Source organism: Sarcophilus harrisii, chromosome 2 (assembly GCF_902635505.1).
Source record: "Sarcophilus harrisii chromosome 2, mSarHar1.11, whole genome shotgun sequence".
Lineage (NCBI taxonomy): Eukaryota > Metazoa > Chordata > Mammalia > Dasyuromorphia > Dasyuridae > Sarcophilus > Sarcophilus harrisii.
Window position 1 is genome coordinate 89467424 of NC_045427.1, and position 18707 is coordinate 89486130.

The following is an 18707-nucleotide window of genomic DNA, read 5'->3' on the forward strand; positions in this document are numbered from 1 at the left end:
ATGAGAAGACATAATATTGCAAGTCATCATTCTTTAGTCACTACTCTTATGCTTTGCCATCAGCATGAGATCACATAGTATCTCTTGGAGAATCAAATATGAAGTGAGAAAACATGAAGTGAGATTTTGAGGAGGAAAAAAGGAAAACCCAAAGTCTCAGACTTCTTTCTCTTGGGTCACTTAATGAATTAAAATAGCTCCTTAAAAGTGCAGATTGACTGGGCAGTTTTATTAAACTTAAAAAAAAAATTTCAAGCAAATTCATTTAAGCAACGGTTATGTTTTCCAGATTGCAGATAAAAGTTATTTAAAAACATAAATCAAGGGGAATCAGTGTGGACAAAGGAAGATGGCTAGATGAACAAGAATTCTATCTTTTGTATCAGGGTTAGCCTTTACAGTGAAAAGCAGTGCATTTGATCCTCTGTGGATACTAGGCCAGCTGGCAAGTCCTGTTAGCTGAGGACGACTCAGGCTCAAGGTCTGTGGGCAAAGTAGTCTGGAATAGTCATGATTAAACTAGGCATCCAGGAAGTGGGGAAGAGCTATGATCTCTATTCTGAGGGTTCAAGAAATTGTCTGGTCAGAGAAGTATTAAAAGCTAATAGAGGGATATGGCAGTAACTACTTGGATAGCTGCCTGATGATTTTTGTTGCTTTTTAAACTAGAGCTCCTTAGTCTTAACTGTTCAGTGCTGACTTATCTAACTTGACCTGGTGATTTTAAAAGGCTTTCTTACAGTGTACATTCTAGAAAGCATTTCTTTTATTAAGCAAATGGGAATCTGACTACCCTAATGGTTCAAGCATGGGCTTTCCCATCTTTTAGACAGTACAATGGATGAAGTGCCAGGCCCGGCGAAGGGAAGATCTGAATTCAAATTTGCTTCAGTTACTTAGTAGCTATGCAATCACTTAATCTTGTTTGTTTAAGTCTCTTCATCTGTAAAACAGTATCTCCCTTCAAGATTTGTTGTGAGGATCAAATGAGACAATAATTATAAAGTGTAATTATTAAAAATGTATAGCACAATGCCAGACACCTAGTAAGTGTTATATAAATGTTATCTAGCTATTCTATTAATGTCATACTTCCAGAGTAAAAAAGGGAACAAATTAATCAGGAAGATAATTGAATCTTTCTAGTGAGTCTATATGTGGTTCAGCCTGTCATTACTACATGGTAAATAGACTTCCACTATAGATGATGTTTCTTAGCAAGGTAGGATCAAGGGCAGAGGGAAGAAGAGATCCTGAGACCAAGCTGGAATGACCTTTAAATAATTACCCTTATGATGAACCTAATATTTGTCCTCTAAGAACCAATGTGATGAAACCCCCAAAGGTTGAGTTATTGATCATATGATAACTTTTTGGTCAAATAAAGTCATGAAGAACCTCTATTAGTGTGCAGGGGAGGGTTGAGGAGCTATATTGTTGAGGAGAGTACCCACATCAGAGCAACCAGGGGGCTTTATAAGTCTTAAAGTAAATAATGATCAGCTATTAACTGGGCATTAGTCTCAAAGTGGGATGCTTTATATCTTCCTCCCTGTCTTTCTGATGGTCTCCAAATCATGCCTGTCATCTAAAAATCATCAGTACCATGGCAGCCCATTCCCTCCAGGGACTGTTTTGGGGATGCTTCTTCTCAGAGTGTTACTGTGGAAACCTTCAGTCCTTTCATATGTATCTTAGAATGCACACATTTTGCACATTCCTATCCCTTGAGTATATTTCAACTTTCAAAGAGATCAGGTTGTCAGAATCAATTGCTATTTGAAATCTAAATCAAATGGAGTTTCCTTTCCCAAGCTGCCACAGTTCGTCCTCGGGTTTCAGTTTGTTTTAATTATGTTCAGTTATGATCGTAAATCTTTCAAATTGTGCCATGTGAGTAAATAATCCCCATGACAACCAGTTCAAATTAATTGTTCACATTTTCACAAGAGAGAGCTTTGCATGGTTTATTAAAGCCCAGTTCTCTTCCATCTACTATAATCTTTTTTTATCTACACATTTTGTAATCCAGTCAAAAAACAAATAAATTGACCATACTTCCCTGCTTTCTGCTTTGGGGGACTATTCTGAATAGTGGGGGGAGTCTTTTTGGTAGACAACACATAGTCATGTGACTACCTTTTAACATTCAATGGGACAGGCTAAAAGAAAAAAATAAGATCATTCCATAAGCCAGAAGAATGCTAGGCACAGGAGCAGCTAGATGGCATAGTGGATTTAGCACTGGTCCTGAAATCAGGAGGACCTGAGTTCAAATCTCATCTCAGACACTTAATACTTCCTAGCTGTGTGATCCTGGTCAAGTTACTTAACCCCAATTGTCTCATGAAAAAAAAAAGAGTACTAGGAATAGTAGATTTTGGTGACATTGATTCTCTAGATAATTGGGAACAAATCGGAAAAACAACAGTGATAATAATAATAGGCAGCACAATGACTAGCAAATGGTAAGTACTTAATAAATTCTTCTTGACTTGACTAATAATAATATATTTCTATAACACTTTAATACTTAAAGTTTTCCCTTTTTTTAAAACCCTTTTCAATGAAGATTTTAAAATTCTTTTCTGACTTAAATTTAGTCTAGTGAACATAAGTGAGCACATACTTGCTGACCTCAACTCTTACTAAGATTTAATATTAGTTTCAAATGTCACTGATTATTAGATAACTGGAGACTGGATTGAATAAGTACTGAATATGGGGCATTAACTAAAAGATCTGTCTTACTCCCTTTTCTCCTTTCCCTTTCCTTCCTTCCTTCCTCTCTCCCTCCCTCCTTCCTTCCCTCCCTTCCTTTCTTCCTTCGTTCGTTCGTTCGTTCCTTCCTTTCTGCAAAATACTTCCTATTAATGTTCCTTTTTCTTTTTACAGTATTATACAGGTGGAAATTGAATTTCAATAGAAATTTTTATTGAAACAAATATTACACAGAACATGAGTATCTAAGTATATTCATGACCAAAACTGATCTAAAGAACCCATGGACCATGAATTAGACATGTCAATTGGACTGTTGCATGTGTATCTCTACATATTTAAACCATACTTATCTGTAGATACATCTACATATAGAATAAGGTAAAAGCTATCATTATGTATGGAGACATATATAAAAGGGTTTTGGCTCAGGTTTGAGACCAAATTAAGTTTCTTCTTTTATGGAATTTTAACTTGTCATGAGGTCAAGATCTGTGTGATTTTTTTTTGGTAATATAGGTAGTTTCCTTAATTTATTTCATCTTCAAAAAATAGATTATTATATATATACTTGCTGCAAAATAGTTTTGTTTTAAATGCCTTCTTCTAGACATTCAGTATGGCATAGCTATTTTAAAACAGGTTTTCTTTAACCTATTTTTCATCACTGGGTCATCATCTGTACAAGAGATCTATCATTGCTTTGACATGAGACTAAAGGACCAAAGAATAGTAAAAGAGAAGGAGAAATCAGAGTTGGGGTATGATTCTCTTACTGAGCTAAAGATGAGTGAACTCTGTCTAAGCAAGGATTGATCTAGGACCAAGTGCTATGGTGGTAACTTGAATATTAGGACTTTTGACCAGCAAGAAAATTAAGTTTTGATTTCTCTACAGTGGTATCTAGAAAGAAAGCCCCTAAGAATTTCCCCCCTAAAATTGTGCCTTCTCTAAGATATAATCTCTCTGAAAAGGGGGTTATAGAGGGAAGTTGTGAGATGAAGAAGGTATGAAGTGGTGTTATTGAATATTTAGCAAACTGTCAACCTCTATGTAGGGAGGCAGCCTGCTCTATCTTTGAAAGTAGGGTGCTTTGGGGTTTTCAGCCAGTCAGTTGCTTGGTAACATATTGAAGTGCTGATGACTAACCACTTGAAAGTTTATTTTTACCTAGAGTTAGTTGCTAAAGATTGAATTTGATCTGGTGGCCAGATTAATGTTTCATTTTTATTCATGAGTTGCGGGAATAAGGAGAATACTTACAGTGAAATCAGCGTTGTCCCATTGAATGCGTGACTTTGTATTTCTTCAAATCCGTTTCCATATAGTTTGCTGCAGAAAAAGGGGTGATGAGATGGGGAGCAGGGACAGAATAGAACTCAAAGAAATGAGATTAAAAAGTGGAAAAATGATTCTTCCTTTGGGCATTTCTGAATTACTATAATTCAGACATTTCTAGCAGCATGTCTCACTAACAAGAGGCTGACTTTTTTTAAGATTGTCAGCTTCTAGAGGTCAGGGAAAAGTTTTAGTTTAGTTTTTGTGTGTAGTATTGTGGTAATGTGGATATGGGTGGGAGTCACTTTGAGACAATCCAATGGAATAGAATCAAATAAGCTCTTAGAGCTTAAAAAAAGATTTTAGAGGTCAACATGGTTCCCCAGTGGAAAGACTAGTGATTATAGATTCAGAGGACCTAGTTCAAATATTAGTTTTATTGTTTTGGGGAAAGTCTCAATGTCCTTACCTGAAAAACAGGATCTCTAAAGCTGAAATACACAGATTTCCTAAGGGGTCTATGAATAGATTTAAAAGGTCCATGAACTTAGATGGGGAAAAATTACATCCTTATTTTAACTATCTGAGATTTGCGTTTCCTTCAAGGATTTTATTATTCTTAAATAGTATTATATTTTTCCAAATATGTGAAAAGATAGTTTTCAGCATTTACCTATGCAAAATTTTGCATTCCAAATTTTTCTCCTTCTTTAATTCTTCTAAACATATTTCCATATTTGGAAAGATATTCTTAGAAAAAGTCCCCAGGCTTTACCAGCTTGCCAAAGAGGTCCATGATACAAAAACATTTAAGAACTCTAGTTATAAAATTTGGGGGTTGGACTAGATGATTTCAAAGGTTTCTTCTAACCCTAAATTCAAGATCTATTTCAATTCTTTTATTTTTACAGATGAGGAAATTGAAACCAGAGAAAGGAAGTGACACAGCTAGGTTTTTTTGGGAAAAAATGTTTCCAAAACAAATAAATTATTGAGGGGTTATTTGCATTACAAAATAATTCATGATTATGAGATGGAATTATGAAACAGGTTGCTAAGTATTATAGCTGAACTACAACTACACCATATATATATATATATATATATATATATATATATATACACATACACTTTGTAGATATTCTTTGAAATATCCAACTGGTTTTTCTCTTCATTTCCTCTTCATCTCAAGTTCAAATCACACCATCATCTCTAGGGAACCTCCCCTGCTTAGCTCAATTCTCTATGAATTGTGTCTTCTATGAATTTCTGTAGAATTTATGTTCTGTGCTACAGCACAACATTTATATAGTAGTCTGATTTGGGTGCCCTGTTGACTTATTTGAACTAGTTTTCTTTCTCCAATTAGATTGTAAGATTCACGAGAGGAGGGTTCATGCCTTGTGCTCTATTTGAAACTTAATAGGGCCAAGCTCATGGTTGGTGGTCAACAGATACCAACAACTGACTGAGATTGTCATTGTCAGATAATTCATCAATGAGTCTCCAATCTACCAGTGGTGATGAATTTTGGTGAATGTGACTTGGCTGATCCTAGGAAGGTATAAATAGCTTGTTTCTAGGAACTCTTTCTTTCTTTCTTTCTTTCTTTCTTTCTTTCTTTCTTTCTTTCTTTCTTTCTTTCTTTCTTTCTTTCTTTCTCTTTCTCTGTCTCTCTGTCTCTTTCTTTCTCTCTTTTTCTCATTCTTTCTTTCTCTCTTCCTTCCTTCATTTTTTATTCCTTTCTTTTAAAAAACTTTTTATTTTCAAAACATACACATAAATAATTTTCAACATTCACATTTGTAAAACCTTGTGTTCCAATTTTTTTCTCCCTCCCTTCCCTCCATGCTCTCTCCTAGATGGCAAGTAATTCAATATATATTAAAATGTGCAATTCTTCTATACATATTTCCATAATTATGGTGCTGCACAAGAAAAATCAGATCAAAAAGGAAAAAAATGGGAAAGAAAACAAAATGCAAGCAAACAACAAAAAAGAGAAAATGCTATTTTGGAATCCACACTCAGTTCCCACAGTCCTCTCTCTCAGTGCAAGTAACTCTCTCCATCACAAGACTATTGAAAATGGCCTGAACTACCTCTTTGTTGAAAAGAGTCATGTCCATCAGAGTTCACCATCATGTAATCTTGTTGCTGTGTTCAATGTTCTCCTGGTTCTACTCACTTGACTTAGCATCAGTTCATGTAAATCACTCCAGGCCTTTCTGAAATCATCCTGCTGCATCATTTCTTATAGAACAATAATATTCCATTACATCCATAGACCATAATTTATTCAGCCATCCCCCAACTGATGGGCATCCACTCAGTTTCTAGTCCCTTGCCACTATAAAAAGGGCTGCCACAAACATTTTTTCATAAGTGGTTTTTTTCCTCTTTTTTATGATCTCTTTGTGAAACAGACTCAGTATGGACAGATGATAACATTTGTTTAAGACCCTAATTACTTGGTAAAGAGGTTGAAGGAAAAAATGAATCTAAAGCATTAGGAATTAGTTGGAAATGAAGGTGTGGTTTCTCCAGAATTACATATTTGTTTGTATATTGTCTTCCTGATTGAATTATGAACTCCTCGAGGGAAGGGACTTTTTTGCTATTTTTTTTGTATCTTGGCATTTAGAACAAAGCCTGGCACATATGGGCACTTAATATATGCTTATTGCATGGTGACTTATTGATATGAGCTTTTTTATATGCCTCCATGCTCAAAGGATCATAAGATCATAGATATGGGAGGACTGTAAAAGTCATTTATTTCACTCTCCACCTCTACTCATTTACAGATGAAGAAATTGAGGACCTGAGTGATTCATACAGAGTTTGTAGCATACAAAACTCTAATCTGTTCCCATGTGAATTTCTAAGCCTTTCCCTTTCTATAAAGGTAGAATGGATTTTTTGAAACCTAAATGCAAGGCTTAACATTTGTTTTTGTTTAAATTGAATCTTTTTAATTTTAGATAGTCATTTCTGGCTTATAATGATCTGTCATCTACCATAACTATTTCTTCCAACTTTGTATCATCCTAAAGACTACATGAATACCTAGAAGAAATGAAGCAAGAAATTAAATAATGAAAGAGAAACTCTGGAGGAAACAATTGGAAGAACAAATAGTTTAGGAAAGAAAATAGTAAAACTTTAGCCAAGTAAGTAATGGACTTCCTAAAAGCTAGAAGAGATCAAACAGCATTCAGGAACTCCAAGAGACATCAAACAATAGTAGAACAAAAGAGAAAAAAAAGTAAGTTGTCTGATAACAAAATTGAGGATACCTAAATTGCAAGCCTGGAAGACTCAGTGGATGGCAGAACTTTCAACAATAATATGGAAGTTAGAAAATGAGTTACATTTTGAGTTTAAGATGTTATGTTAACTTGTTAAGACATGTTGAGTTTAAGATGTCTTCAGAACATCTTAGATATGTCCTATAGGTATTTGGAGATATATGAGTAGAGGTCAACAGAGAAATAAGGACTGGCTAATTACATTTGAGGATCATGTGAATAGAGATGATAATTGAATCCATAGGAGCTGATGAGATCAATAAGTGAAGCAGTATGGAGAGAGAAAAGAAGATGGCACGGGACAGAGCCTTGGTTCACCCACTGTTAATGAGTGTGACCCAGATGAAGCCTGAGCAAAGGAGACTGAGATGAAACAGCCAGATGAATAGGAGGAGAACTATGACAGGTGAGTCTAGATTTCTAGAGATCTAGAGACATGAGAGGATCAAGGTAAAGATGATTGTTGATAAGATCATAGACTCCAGAGAGATCAAGATAGATGAGAATTGAGAAAAAGCTGTTAGATTTGGGAATTAAGAGATTATTAGTAACTTTGGAAAGAGTTATTCAGTTGAATGATGAGGTCAAAAGACAAATTGCAGAGAGTTAAGAGAGAGCAAGGAAAGGGAGTAGAAGCATTTATCATAGACAACCTTCTCAACCTTCTCTTACAAAAGAGAAGAGTACTGTGGGAGAATAGCTGGCAGGGAAAGATGGATCAAGTGACATCATCTTTTTTTTTTTTTTTTGAAGAAAGGGGAGACATTACATCATAGTGCTCTTTCATTTCATTAATGTACCACAATTTGTTTAGCCCTTTCTCAATCAATAGACAACCTACTCTTTGCTATAAATATTTTGGTATATATGGAGTCTTTTTGTCATTGATCTCCTTGGAATCTATCCTTAATAGTTCAATATTTGTATTAAAGGGTAGTCACTTTATTTGCATATTTCCAAACTGCTTTTTAGAATACCTATATACAACTGCACCAACAATGCATTAGTGCAATCTTTCCAAAACCTCTTCAATATTGACTATTCACATTATTGTTCTATAAGAAACGATCAGGAGGATGATTTTAGATAGGTCTGGAGAGACTTACATGAAATGATGCGAAGTGAAATGAGCAGAACTAGGAGATCATTGTACATAGCAACAGCAATATTATATAGGATGATCAATTCTGATGAAGGTGACTCTTTCCAATACTGAGATGATTGATGCCAGTTCCAATGATTTTGTAATGAAGAGTCATCTACACTCAGAGAAAGGACTGTGGGAACTGAATGTGGATCACAACATAACATTCTCAATCTGTTTGATGTTCACTTGCATTTTTTAACTTGTTTTCTTTCCTTTTTGATTTGATTTTTCTTGTGTAACAAGAGAACTGTATAAAAATGTTTATACATATTGGATTTAACATATATTTTAACATGTATAACATATATTAGATTGCTTGCTATCTAGGTGAAGGGGTGGAGGAAAGGAGGGGAATATCTGAAACACAAGGCTATCCAAGGGTCAATGTTGAAAAATTATCCATGCATATGTTTTGAAAATAAAAAGCTTTAAAAAATTGACTATTCACATTATTATTGTTATTGTTATTTTTCCAGTTTTGGGAAGTATGGAATAAAATCTTAAGGCTATTTTGATTTGAATTTTTTTTATTAATGATTTGGGGAATGCTTTCATATAGTTTTCAGGAGTTTGAAATTCTTTCCAAAATTGTTCATATATTCTGATTACTTATCCATTGGATAGCGTCTTTTTTTGTCTAATATGTTTTTCTTTGCTGTCTATGTATTTTGGGTATACAAACTCTTATCTGAGGAATTTGAAAAAAAATTATTCAAATGACTGCTTCCTTTCCTAGGTTAGATGCATTAATTTTACTTATAAAAAAGGTTTCCATTTCACAGAACTAAATTATTTAATTTATCTTTTATAATTGTATTTATCCTTTTAGTGGTTAAGAATTCAATTTTCCATGGCTAAGAAGGGAATATGATCTTCTTCTCTTTCAATTTGTTCATCATATGACTTTTAATATTCAGGTTGCATATCCATATTGAATTTATTGTGGCATATGGTGTAAGGTACTGGTACAAGCCAAATTACTGCCAAACTTATTTTCCATTTGTTCCTAACAGTTCTCAACAAACAGGGGTTTCTTTTCTAAGAAACTGATGTTTTCAAGTTTATCAAGCATTGGGCACTTGAGTTCAATGATTTCTTATTCTCCCTTGTCCAGTCTGTTCTATTTAGCTATTGTTCTAATTTTTAAACAATAGAAAAAGGTTTTGATAATTGCTATTTTATAATTTACTTTGAGGTCTGGACATGCTCTTCCTCCTGTGTTTCTATCTTTTTAAATTTTTTCCACTGATGGCCTACATCTTTTGCTCCTCTAAATGAATTTTTCTCTTTATTTTATTGAGTTCTATGAAGTATCCCTTTGGTAGTTTGACTGGAATAATATTAAACTGTAAATTAACCTTGCTTGTATTGTCATTTATATTATATTTTCCCAGTTATGAGCATTGAATATTTCCCTAAAATATTGAGATTGTTTTTTATTTCTTTAAGAACATTTTGTAATCTAATCTGTACAAATGCTAAGTATGCTTTGGTAGACTGATGCTAAAATATTTTATACATTGTTCACTTATTTTGAGTTGGATTCCTCTTTCCATGATTTCTTCTTGGATATTGTTACTATTTTGTAAATAATTGTTATTATAATATAAAAATTATGTTATTCTGGGTTTTGTTATTTTGTCATCATTATATAAAATACTTTTGATTTTGTGAGTTTATTTTGTAACTTGTAGAAAGGATTCAAAAACTTTAGCACCAGGGATAAATCTAGTAAGATGTAATTCAACAGAAATAAATATAAAACTCCTCATAGGGATTCAAAAATCATATCCTAAATATAAGATGGGAAAGGCACAACTGGACAGCAATTTGTTTGAAAAAAATCTACAGTTTAAGTGGACTTCACTCTCAGAATGAATTCAGTGTGATGGAGTGCCCCAAAAAGGTAACTCATACTTTGGCCACACTAAGAAACATTTCTTTTAGGAATTGAGGTGAATAGACTTTGCTCCAATAAGATCAGATCCCTAGTTTGCTTGATTCTGTATTTAGTTCTGAATGTCTTACCTGGGGAAGCATATTGAGAAGAGGAAAAGGTCTCAAATTCATGTACTATGTGGATTAGTTTAAGGAACAAGGGATGTTTAGTTTGGAGAAGATTCACAGGGAGACATAATAGTTGTACTCGTGTATTTAAAGGAATGTTATTTGGAAGAGGGTTTAAATTTGTCTGTTTAAGAACCAGAAACAATGGGTAGGAATTAAAATAATTCAAGTTTCACCTTGAGGTCAAGAAATTCTTCCTAATAGTAAGAGCAGTCCAGTCCCAATGTTGAATAGACTGCTTCAGGGAGGTAAGTAGTAAGCTCTCTAAACTGAAAGATTTTATTGACAAGTTGGATGATTTATCAACTACATTCTAGTGGAGATTCATTCCTTTTTGGGTATCCATTAGACTTGATGGCCTCTGACCTTCTTTATAAATCTAAACTTCTCTGATTCATGTTTACAAATCCCTAGGGCCTCCAGAGATGACCTTATAACTGGAGCAACATGACATACTTCAGATATTAAGGTCCTAGATTATGTTTTTGTAGATATATTCTCATAGTTGCACACAGATAGCATATTCAAAAACAAAGAAGATCTGGAATTAACTCTTTTCTTGTCTATACAAGATACTGCTTAAGTTTGCAACAACAGTACTCTGTTAGGAGACAGCTTTTTAAATGAATAAGCTGATTATTTCCTGCTGGCTTGTTTTAAGTTCCCCCACCTTAGCTTCCCCCTTTCTTCCAAAACGTATTCCTTCCCCCTCTCCCTTTATATAACAAAATCACTTCCAGAACCCCTGTTTCATTAAATCCTTCCCTTCTTCCACCAATGTCTTTTGGAAAGCCCCTGCAAAGACAATTTATTAGTATACTTGTCTATATAAGTGGTCTTTGCTTTTCACTAACTGTGGGCATGAAAAGTAGGTCATAATTTCAAAAGCCTGGAAAAACATATAGAGTGCAAGTATTCAAGTTAGGAAGGCCTGAATTTGAATTCTGCCACTGAAATTTCCTAACCAGGTGATCCTTGGCAAATTACATAAACTTTCACATTTCTGTTTTTAATCTGTAAAACAGGGAAAAGTAATACTTATATACCACTTACTATTGTTACTAAATCAATAAAATGAGATGACTAAATCCATCAAAATAGATCAAACGAGATAATGCATATAAAGTACTGTTCAAATATCAAAGTGCTACAGAAACATCTATTATTATTTTTGTTATATTATTTTAAGTGCCCTAGAAGTACTTAATTCAAGAAAATCCTACAGTGATTCTTGTGAAATGAATTATTATTCAACAATCCAATGGCTAGTGTATTGATTTGCACATAGTAGATGCTTGATACTTGTTTGTTGAATTGATTTGAACTTTGTAAATCCAGATTTTCATACATAGAGTTCTTCTAGTGGAGCTTCTCAGTATATTTTGAAGGTAAAGGAAATTAGGGCTTCCTAATGCAAAACCAATTCTGTGACTCATAATTATTCACTTTCAGGGAAATATTGAGATGAAAAACTGGATTTTGTTAAACTTACTCAAGTGAAACTAATATATTTTAATGCTTTTTGGCAATGCTTGAACCCCTAATGGCAAAGGATTCTTCTCACTCCTTTGCTCTTGACCCTTGGTAAATATTTTCTTCCTGCATTCTGGATCACAGTGACTTCAGTATTGGAATGTCCTTGGCTAGCAAGAAGGAGATTCACAAGATGATGAGCCATTCTGAATAGTTACTCATTGATAATAATGCCATATGTTTGAGTGATAAAGACAACACATTTAAAGTCCTTTTTAGCAACACCATTACATATAGTCCTCCTAACTCTGAGAGGATTAAGGGAAAATTCTGGTTGTGGTTTGCCCAGAGTTACATAGTTAGCACCCAGAAGAGTCAAAGAGCTTTGAGCTTTGGTTTGAAGCAAGGGAAAACTGCCTCAAAATTTGAGCTATTCAAAGTTTAGCTTGGGTTTTCAAGAAAAGGATGGATGATCATTTATCTGTTGCAGTGAAGATTCTTGTTCAGGGCTAATTCGGACCAGATAGACTCCTACTCCAAGATTTTGTGATTCAGGATTAAAACCAAACAATGGGTTTCACTTAGAATTCTGGAGTTCTTAGTTAAGATGCTCTAAATTAAATCTCTTAGAACCAAAGCCCTATTGAGAAATTCTGCCATGTGGGGCAAAAAAAGAAGGTGTAAATGGGCTTCTTTTTGGTTGATGTAATTTGGGGATAGAGGTGTTGGAATTTGAGGAAGATCAGGAAGTGGGAAGCCAAAGTATTTGAAAGCCAAGAGATTTAGCAGGAAAAAATAAAGCTGGATAATGAACCTATTTGGGAAGAGGATGAATGACTTGGAAGTTCATAGATGACAACAACAAGATTCTGGAGAGGATTAAATGAACCTCGAGTCAGGAATATCTGAGTTCAAATCTGGCTGCAGACACTAGCTATATGGACTTGGGAAAGTCATTTTAATTCTATTTACCTCAGTTTTCTTAACTGTAAAATGGTGATACTAGCATATAATTCTCAAGACTGCTATGGAGATCAATTAGATGATATTTGTGTAATGTATTTAGCATAGTGGTGAGTATTTAGTAGGTTTTATAGAAATGATAGGTATTCTTGTTGTTCTTATTTGTAGTTCTTTATATGGGGAAAAAAGGCATTCAGCCTCCAAGAACATGAGAAGAAGTAACTTCAGGAAAGGGAGGTTTCAGTGAATAACACGAGAGGGAGGGGATGGAAGGAAGAGAAAAAAGTCTAGGACAAAGGAGGAAACTATTGGTGTGGATGCCAGATGGGACAGTTGAAAGGTATGGTCTGGGAATATAGAGATTGGAGAGAGTTAGGTAGGACTGAGTTTGCTACTAGGATAGAGAATTCCTCTGATTACTTGTTCCTGCTGCCTTTACTTTCTCATGCAGATTCTGGCTGAGTTAAGTGGGGTGGGTAAGGTCAAGAAAGGGAATGGTAGGGTTAGAGCTCCTTGATTTCAAAGCTGATGCTCTCCCTGTCTGTAACGATGAGGGGCTCCAGGTTAGACTAGAGGACACATCTATGGCAGTATGAGAAATGGGGGGGGGGAGAAAATAGGTCAGACAGTGTCCAGTACTATGCAAAGGGAGGGTGAAGGAGAAAAGGAAGAGTTGCCCTCTAAGAAGCTTTAAATAATCATTGTAATCTCTTCTTACAACAGAGAAGATTGGGGATACAGTAAAAAGCATTATGCTATCTGACCCAGCCTCCTATAGAATGTTAGGTCTTTATAAGATTCTGAAGATTATCTAGTTCACTCTTCTTATTTTAAAGAAGAAAAAAACTGAGCCCCAGAGTCCCAATATTGCATAGCTAATCAGTAGCCCAGCCAAGAGCCACATCTCTGTCTCTTGATTCCCAGTCCAGTGCAGTTCAGGAACAGGACAGGTGGCTACAGCTGTGATGCAGCTCAGTGACTCCTGATTAGTCTAGGAGATCATTTAAAGGCTTACTCTTGAGATGGCTGCATGAAAAGCAAACACAGCTCTATAGGAACATTAGCACTGATTTACACAGCCCTGGCATTCATCCTACCGAGCTACTCAGGCATTCAGTGAAATGTTTTGTTTTTAGCAAATGAGCTTGGAGTTGGTATGGATTTGGGTGAGGGAGGGGAAGAAGGGCCACACAGAGTGCAAGATTTCAAATACCTCTAATAATGAAAAGAGAAGGTTTGCTCTTATTATTTTCTAATTATGGAGTTGAACTTTAGAGCTGAGAAACTGATGCTTTTCTCCTTAAGTATAATACCATTACTTCGCTGGGGTACGCTGCATGATCCTTCACTCACAGAAGGGTCCATTCAGCTTAGAACAAGAGGACTGGCTAGGTAAATGACTAATCGCTCCCATTCCAATTGATTTGCTAACCTCTGAGGAAAATGGAAGCCACCATGGGCCATGATGGATATGGCAGAATCCTCATTAATTTCTGAGGCAGGGCAATTACATCCCATGGGGGCACACTGATAACCTTAAAATAATAACAATAATAAGTTAATAGCACCACAAAAAGAACATTGTACAGTACTTAGTGGAGGTGTGGAATTTTATAGTAAAAAGAATTTCCCATTGCCCCTTAGATCTTTTAGGATTGTTTATTCTGATGAACTTATTGAGCTCCCTTGGGGATTCTTTAATTTGTGTTAGTGCCTTTCTACCCAATCATATTTGATCATATATCTATATCTGTACATTTTGTCTCCCTGTTCTTACTGTAAGCTTCTTGAGGGTAGGGATCATTTCACTTTTGTTCTGTAGCCCCAGCACAATACTTGGTACATAGTGGGTGCTTAACAGGTCCTTACTGATTGATTTAACCTCTAACAGTCTACTACAACCCTCACTTTCTTGCTTTTTCTCCTTGCCTTTCCTCTCTTTCTTCTTCTACTCCTTCATCAATCACTAATTTCTTTAAATTATATTAAGTTGCACTACATTCTCCTGTATATAATTATCCCTTCCACATTGTAAAGTTATAATGCTGATCTGGAAAATTGGTGTAAAAATTTTTGATCCTCTAGTGAAGTCTGAATTTTTTCTTTTTCTTTTATTTTGGTGTTTACAGTATCTTATTGTAAAATTTGAATTAAGTATTTGGTCATAGACTTTGTGTTTCTGTAGCTACTACAAAATTCCCCCAAAATTCTCATTTAATTTCTTATGCTGACTTGTTATATTTCAAAACTGCAATGGGGCAAAGTCATGATGTGGAAGGGACTTTATGTCCCTTTCATTTCTCGGAAAATTGGATGGGCTGACATGATCAATGGGGCTGGGCAGTTTTGCTTGGGTAACAGGAAAGTAGCAGTCATTTCCAAAAGAACCAAAGAGAACATTTAAAGTCTTTCTTTTTTGGAAGCTGCCTGTAAACAATTAATTAAAAACAAACGGATGCAGAATTTTTGGTTTAATGTCTTCAAACTGACCCATAACCTCTTGAGTTTCCAGTTAGTTGTCTCCATAGGTAAATGAGAGAAAGTAAGGGAGACAGTTGAAAGCTCTTATGTCCCCAATCTGTGTGTCTCTAGGGACAACTTGTGGACTGGGCTATGCTATAAACTGCCTGAGGTCTTGTGCATGATGACAGTGTATTACAAAGTCAGTTACAGCTGAGCTCTTGAAAATGCTTCCTGAGACTATTTTCTATGGCAGTGATATTAAATTCAAATAGAAACAAACAGGGACCACCAAATCTGTACAGAAGGTTCCCCATAGATTACATATTGACTTAGAAAAGAAAATATTAACATTTTTGTTGTTGTTGTTCAGTCATTTCAGTCATGTCTGATTCTTTGTGATCCCATTTGGGGTTTTCTGGAAGAGATACTGGAGTGGTTTACCATTTCCTTCTTCAGCTTATTTTACAGATGATGAAACTAAGGCAAACAGAGTTAAATGACTTGCCCAGCATCACATAGTTACTCAGTTCCTGAACCTGAATTTATACGCAGGAAGATGTCTTCCTAAGTTCCAGCCTGGAACTCTGCATACATTATTTATGTTTTATTGTATTTTTATTTGTTTTGTTAAATATTTCCTGATTACATTTTGATCTGGTTTGGATCACACTTAGGACTGTAGTGTGCCGCATGTGGCCTGCATGTGTTTGACACTTCTGCCCTAGGATATCCCCAGTCAAAAGTTATAGAGATAAAAGGCAGATGGGAACCATTTTTGGGGTTTGAGCAGGAAAACTTTGAAAGTTGTCCCAGTAAAAACAAAGATCATAGATTTAGAATTAGAAGGCTCTTTAAAGGCAATATAGTTGAAGCTTCTTACTTTAAAGATGAGAAAATAGTGGCACATGGAAGTTAAATGATTTTCTCAACATCATAGATTTGAATTTAGGTGCCCTGACTCCAAATCCAGTGAGCTTTCCACTGAACCATTTCCACTGAACTATGGGAATTGCATCTACTTTCTGAGGACCAGCTTACCTAAGTATGAAAGGTTTATTACTAGTAAACTAGCCATCTAGTGACAGATTTTTTGGCTTTAACCATCCAGGAAGTAAAGAAAATGCAAACCAATCCTGAGCTCTGTGCAGCTACTTTCTGCTTCTGCAGTGATGAAATGGTGGAAAAGGAGACAGATGTAGCTTAGAATTATGTAGTTTTAAAATTGTCTATAAGCAGTAACTTGTTGGTCCCCTAAATATGAAATCCTTGTCCAGAGACCAATAAGTAGACATACTGCTTAAGGAGTTTATTCAAATTAATCTTGATATTCTTGCTATAAATGAAGCCAGAAGTCATAATGAAAGACGTGGCTTAATGGAAAGATGACTCATAGATCTTTTTCAGAGAGGCAAATAAAGGAGCTGGAGGAGTTATATCATATGTCCAAAGACAACAAGAGGCGTCTTTTCACAAGACACTTCACCATGTTAGCTAAAGTGCTTATGATGAGCATTTATAAAAAGACCACCAAGAAGATCATTGTAGTTTATTGAATGTAGATCATGAGGAGGTAAAAAAAATTCTGTGAGGGAGTGATTAAGACCTTCTAAATTAAATCCACATATTTTAAAATTTAGTGATTTCAATGCAAAAGTGGTAATAGGGGAGAATAGTAAAAACACATTGGAAAAATATGACTCAAAATAAGTAACAAAAACATCAAAGGTTTATATAGAAGCCTTGCATACCTATTTATCGCATTTGCTTTCTTCAAGAAGAGGGTTCGAAGTCTCTAGACTTGACAGGCATAACATCACAGAAATGAAATTGATTATATCTTAATGGACAGGAAATTACTAGTTACTAACAAAGGAATCACTTCTGAATGAGGAATGAATATATAATCAGATATTGACTTATTAGCACAAAGATAAAAATTAATATGAAATTAAAAGAATGATTAAAAATTAAAAGAAAGTATGGGGTACAAATGAAAGAACTCTATTTGGCTTATTTTAATAAGCTCTTGATACCACAAAATGGGAAGTAATGGGAAAAACCCATAAAATCATATTATCATCATTCCCTTAAAAATTTTAACTGATGACCCATCACCATTCTGAGGAGATCAAAAAGGACCCAAAACCATCCCAACCAGCAAAGACTTGGTTTCTGTGCCAAGCAGAAATATATGGTATTCAAAGACAGCACTAGTTTAGAATATAAACTCATTTAAAAAGTCTTATGGAAGAAAACACTGGAAAATTATATGTAGTTGGTGAAGCCTTATAATCCTTGTTGCCTTCACATGCAATCTCACAGTAGATTACATACTATCTTGTATTACTTTCCATTTATTTCATATATTTATTCATTTACTCAAAAAACATTTGCTAAATTCCTCCTAATTCTTTGCTAGGCTTTGAGATATATATGAAGATGAATATAACACAGTCTTGATTCCCATAGAGTCATAGATCTAGAACCAGAAGGAACCTTATAAAACATTGAGATTCCTTCCTCCCATTTTACAGCTGAAGAAACTGAGTCCTAGAAAGGTTACATTGACCTGATGGTGGTAATAGAAGGAGTAGGTTTCCAGAGGCAGGATTTAAACTCAGCTTCTCCTATTCTAGAGCTTGTGCCCTCCCCACCATTCTGACTCTTTCTTAAGAAGATTTCAATGTAGTATATAAGTATTGAATTCCTCATTTAAGTTGTGAGCTTTTTGGAAGGGATCTATACCCTAGACTTCTCTTCTTCTCACTTCAGCACTTATTTAATGCAGTATACATGTAATAGACATTCAAGCACTTCATTTCATGGATCTTCACTGTGGAGCTGGTAAAAAGGCATTCTAGGCTAGGTTTAAAAATTCTTACCCCAAGTTCCCTCTCTTAACTGTCTACCAGATGCTGTGACCTTTCATTGTAATGCACCCAATTTGATTTATTACAAAAACAAAACAAAATAAAAATGCTTCATTGTGAATATATAATTAATTTTAGCATTAAAAATGTGTCTGATGCTGAAAAGTAATATTTAAAAGTGACCCTTGTTGTATTCTTCCAACATATTGCCCCTAGGAAGTCTTCCAATCTGTCTATTCCCACTACCAGCTCTTCCTAAGTGTGTTAGGATCATATGGATCATTAGTATGATTGTTCTAAATCAGTCCAGGTACATGCATCTAAGTCTCTCCTTTTCTAAGAAAAATAGTATCTTCTTAGGAATTTTCCCACTGTGTTGCCCAGAATTAGGCCATCTCCTCACCATGTAATTCA

General features: G+C 35.0%; 1 protein-coding gene across 4 annotated transcripts in view; it reads right to left on the reverse strand.

Annotated features, from left to right (window-relative positions):
- LHCGR (luteinizing hormone/choriogonadotropin receptor) overlaps positions 1–18707 on the reverse strand; it is a 77212-nt gene that overhangs the window by 16117 nt on the left and 42388 nt on the right. For all 4 annotated transcript variants that reach the window (XM_031950458.1, XM_031950457.1, XM_031950459.1 and 1 more), the window contains one exon: positions 3985–4053. In XM_031950458.1, the coding sequence (XP_031806318.1) occupies positions 3985–4053 (69 nt within the window). The remainder of the gene's footprint in view (positions 1–3984; positions 4054–18707) is intronic.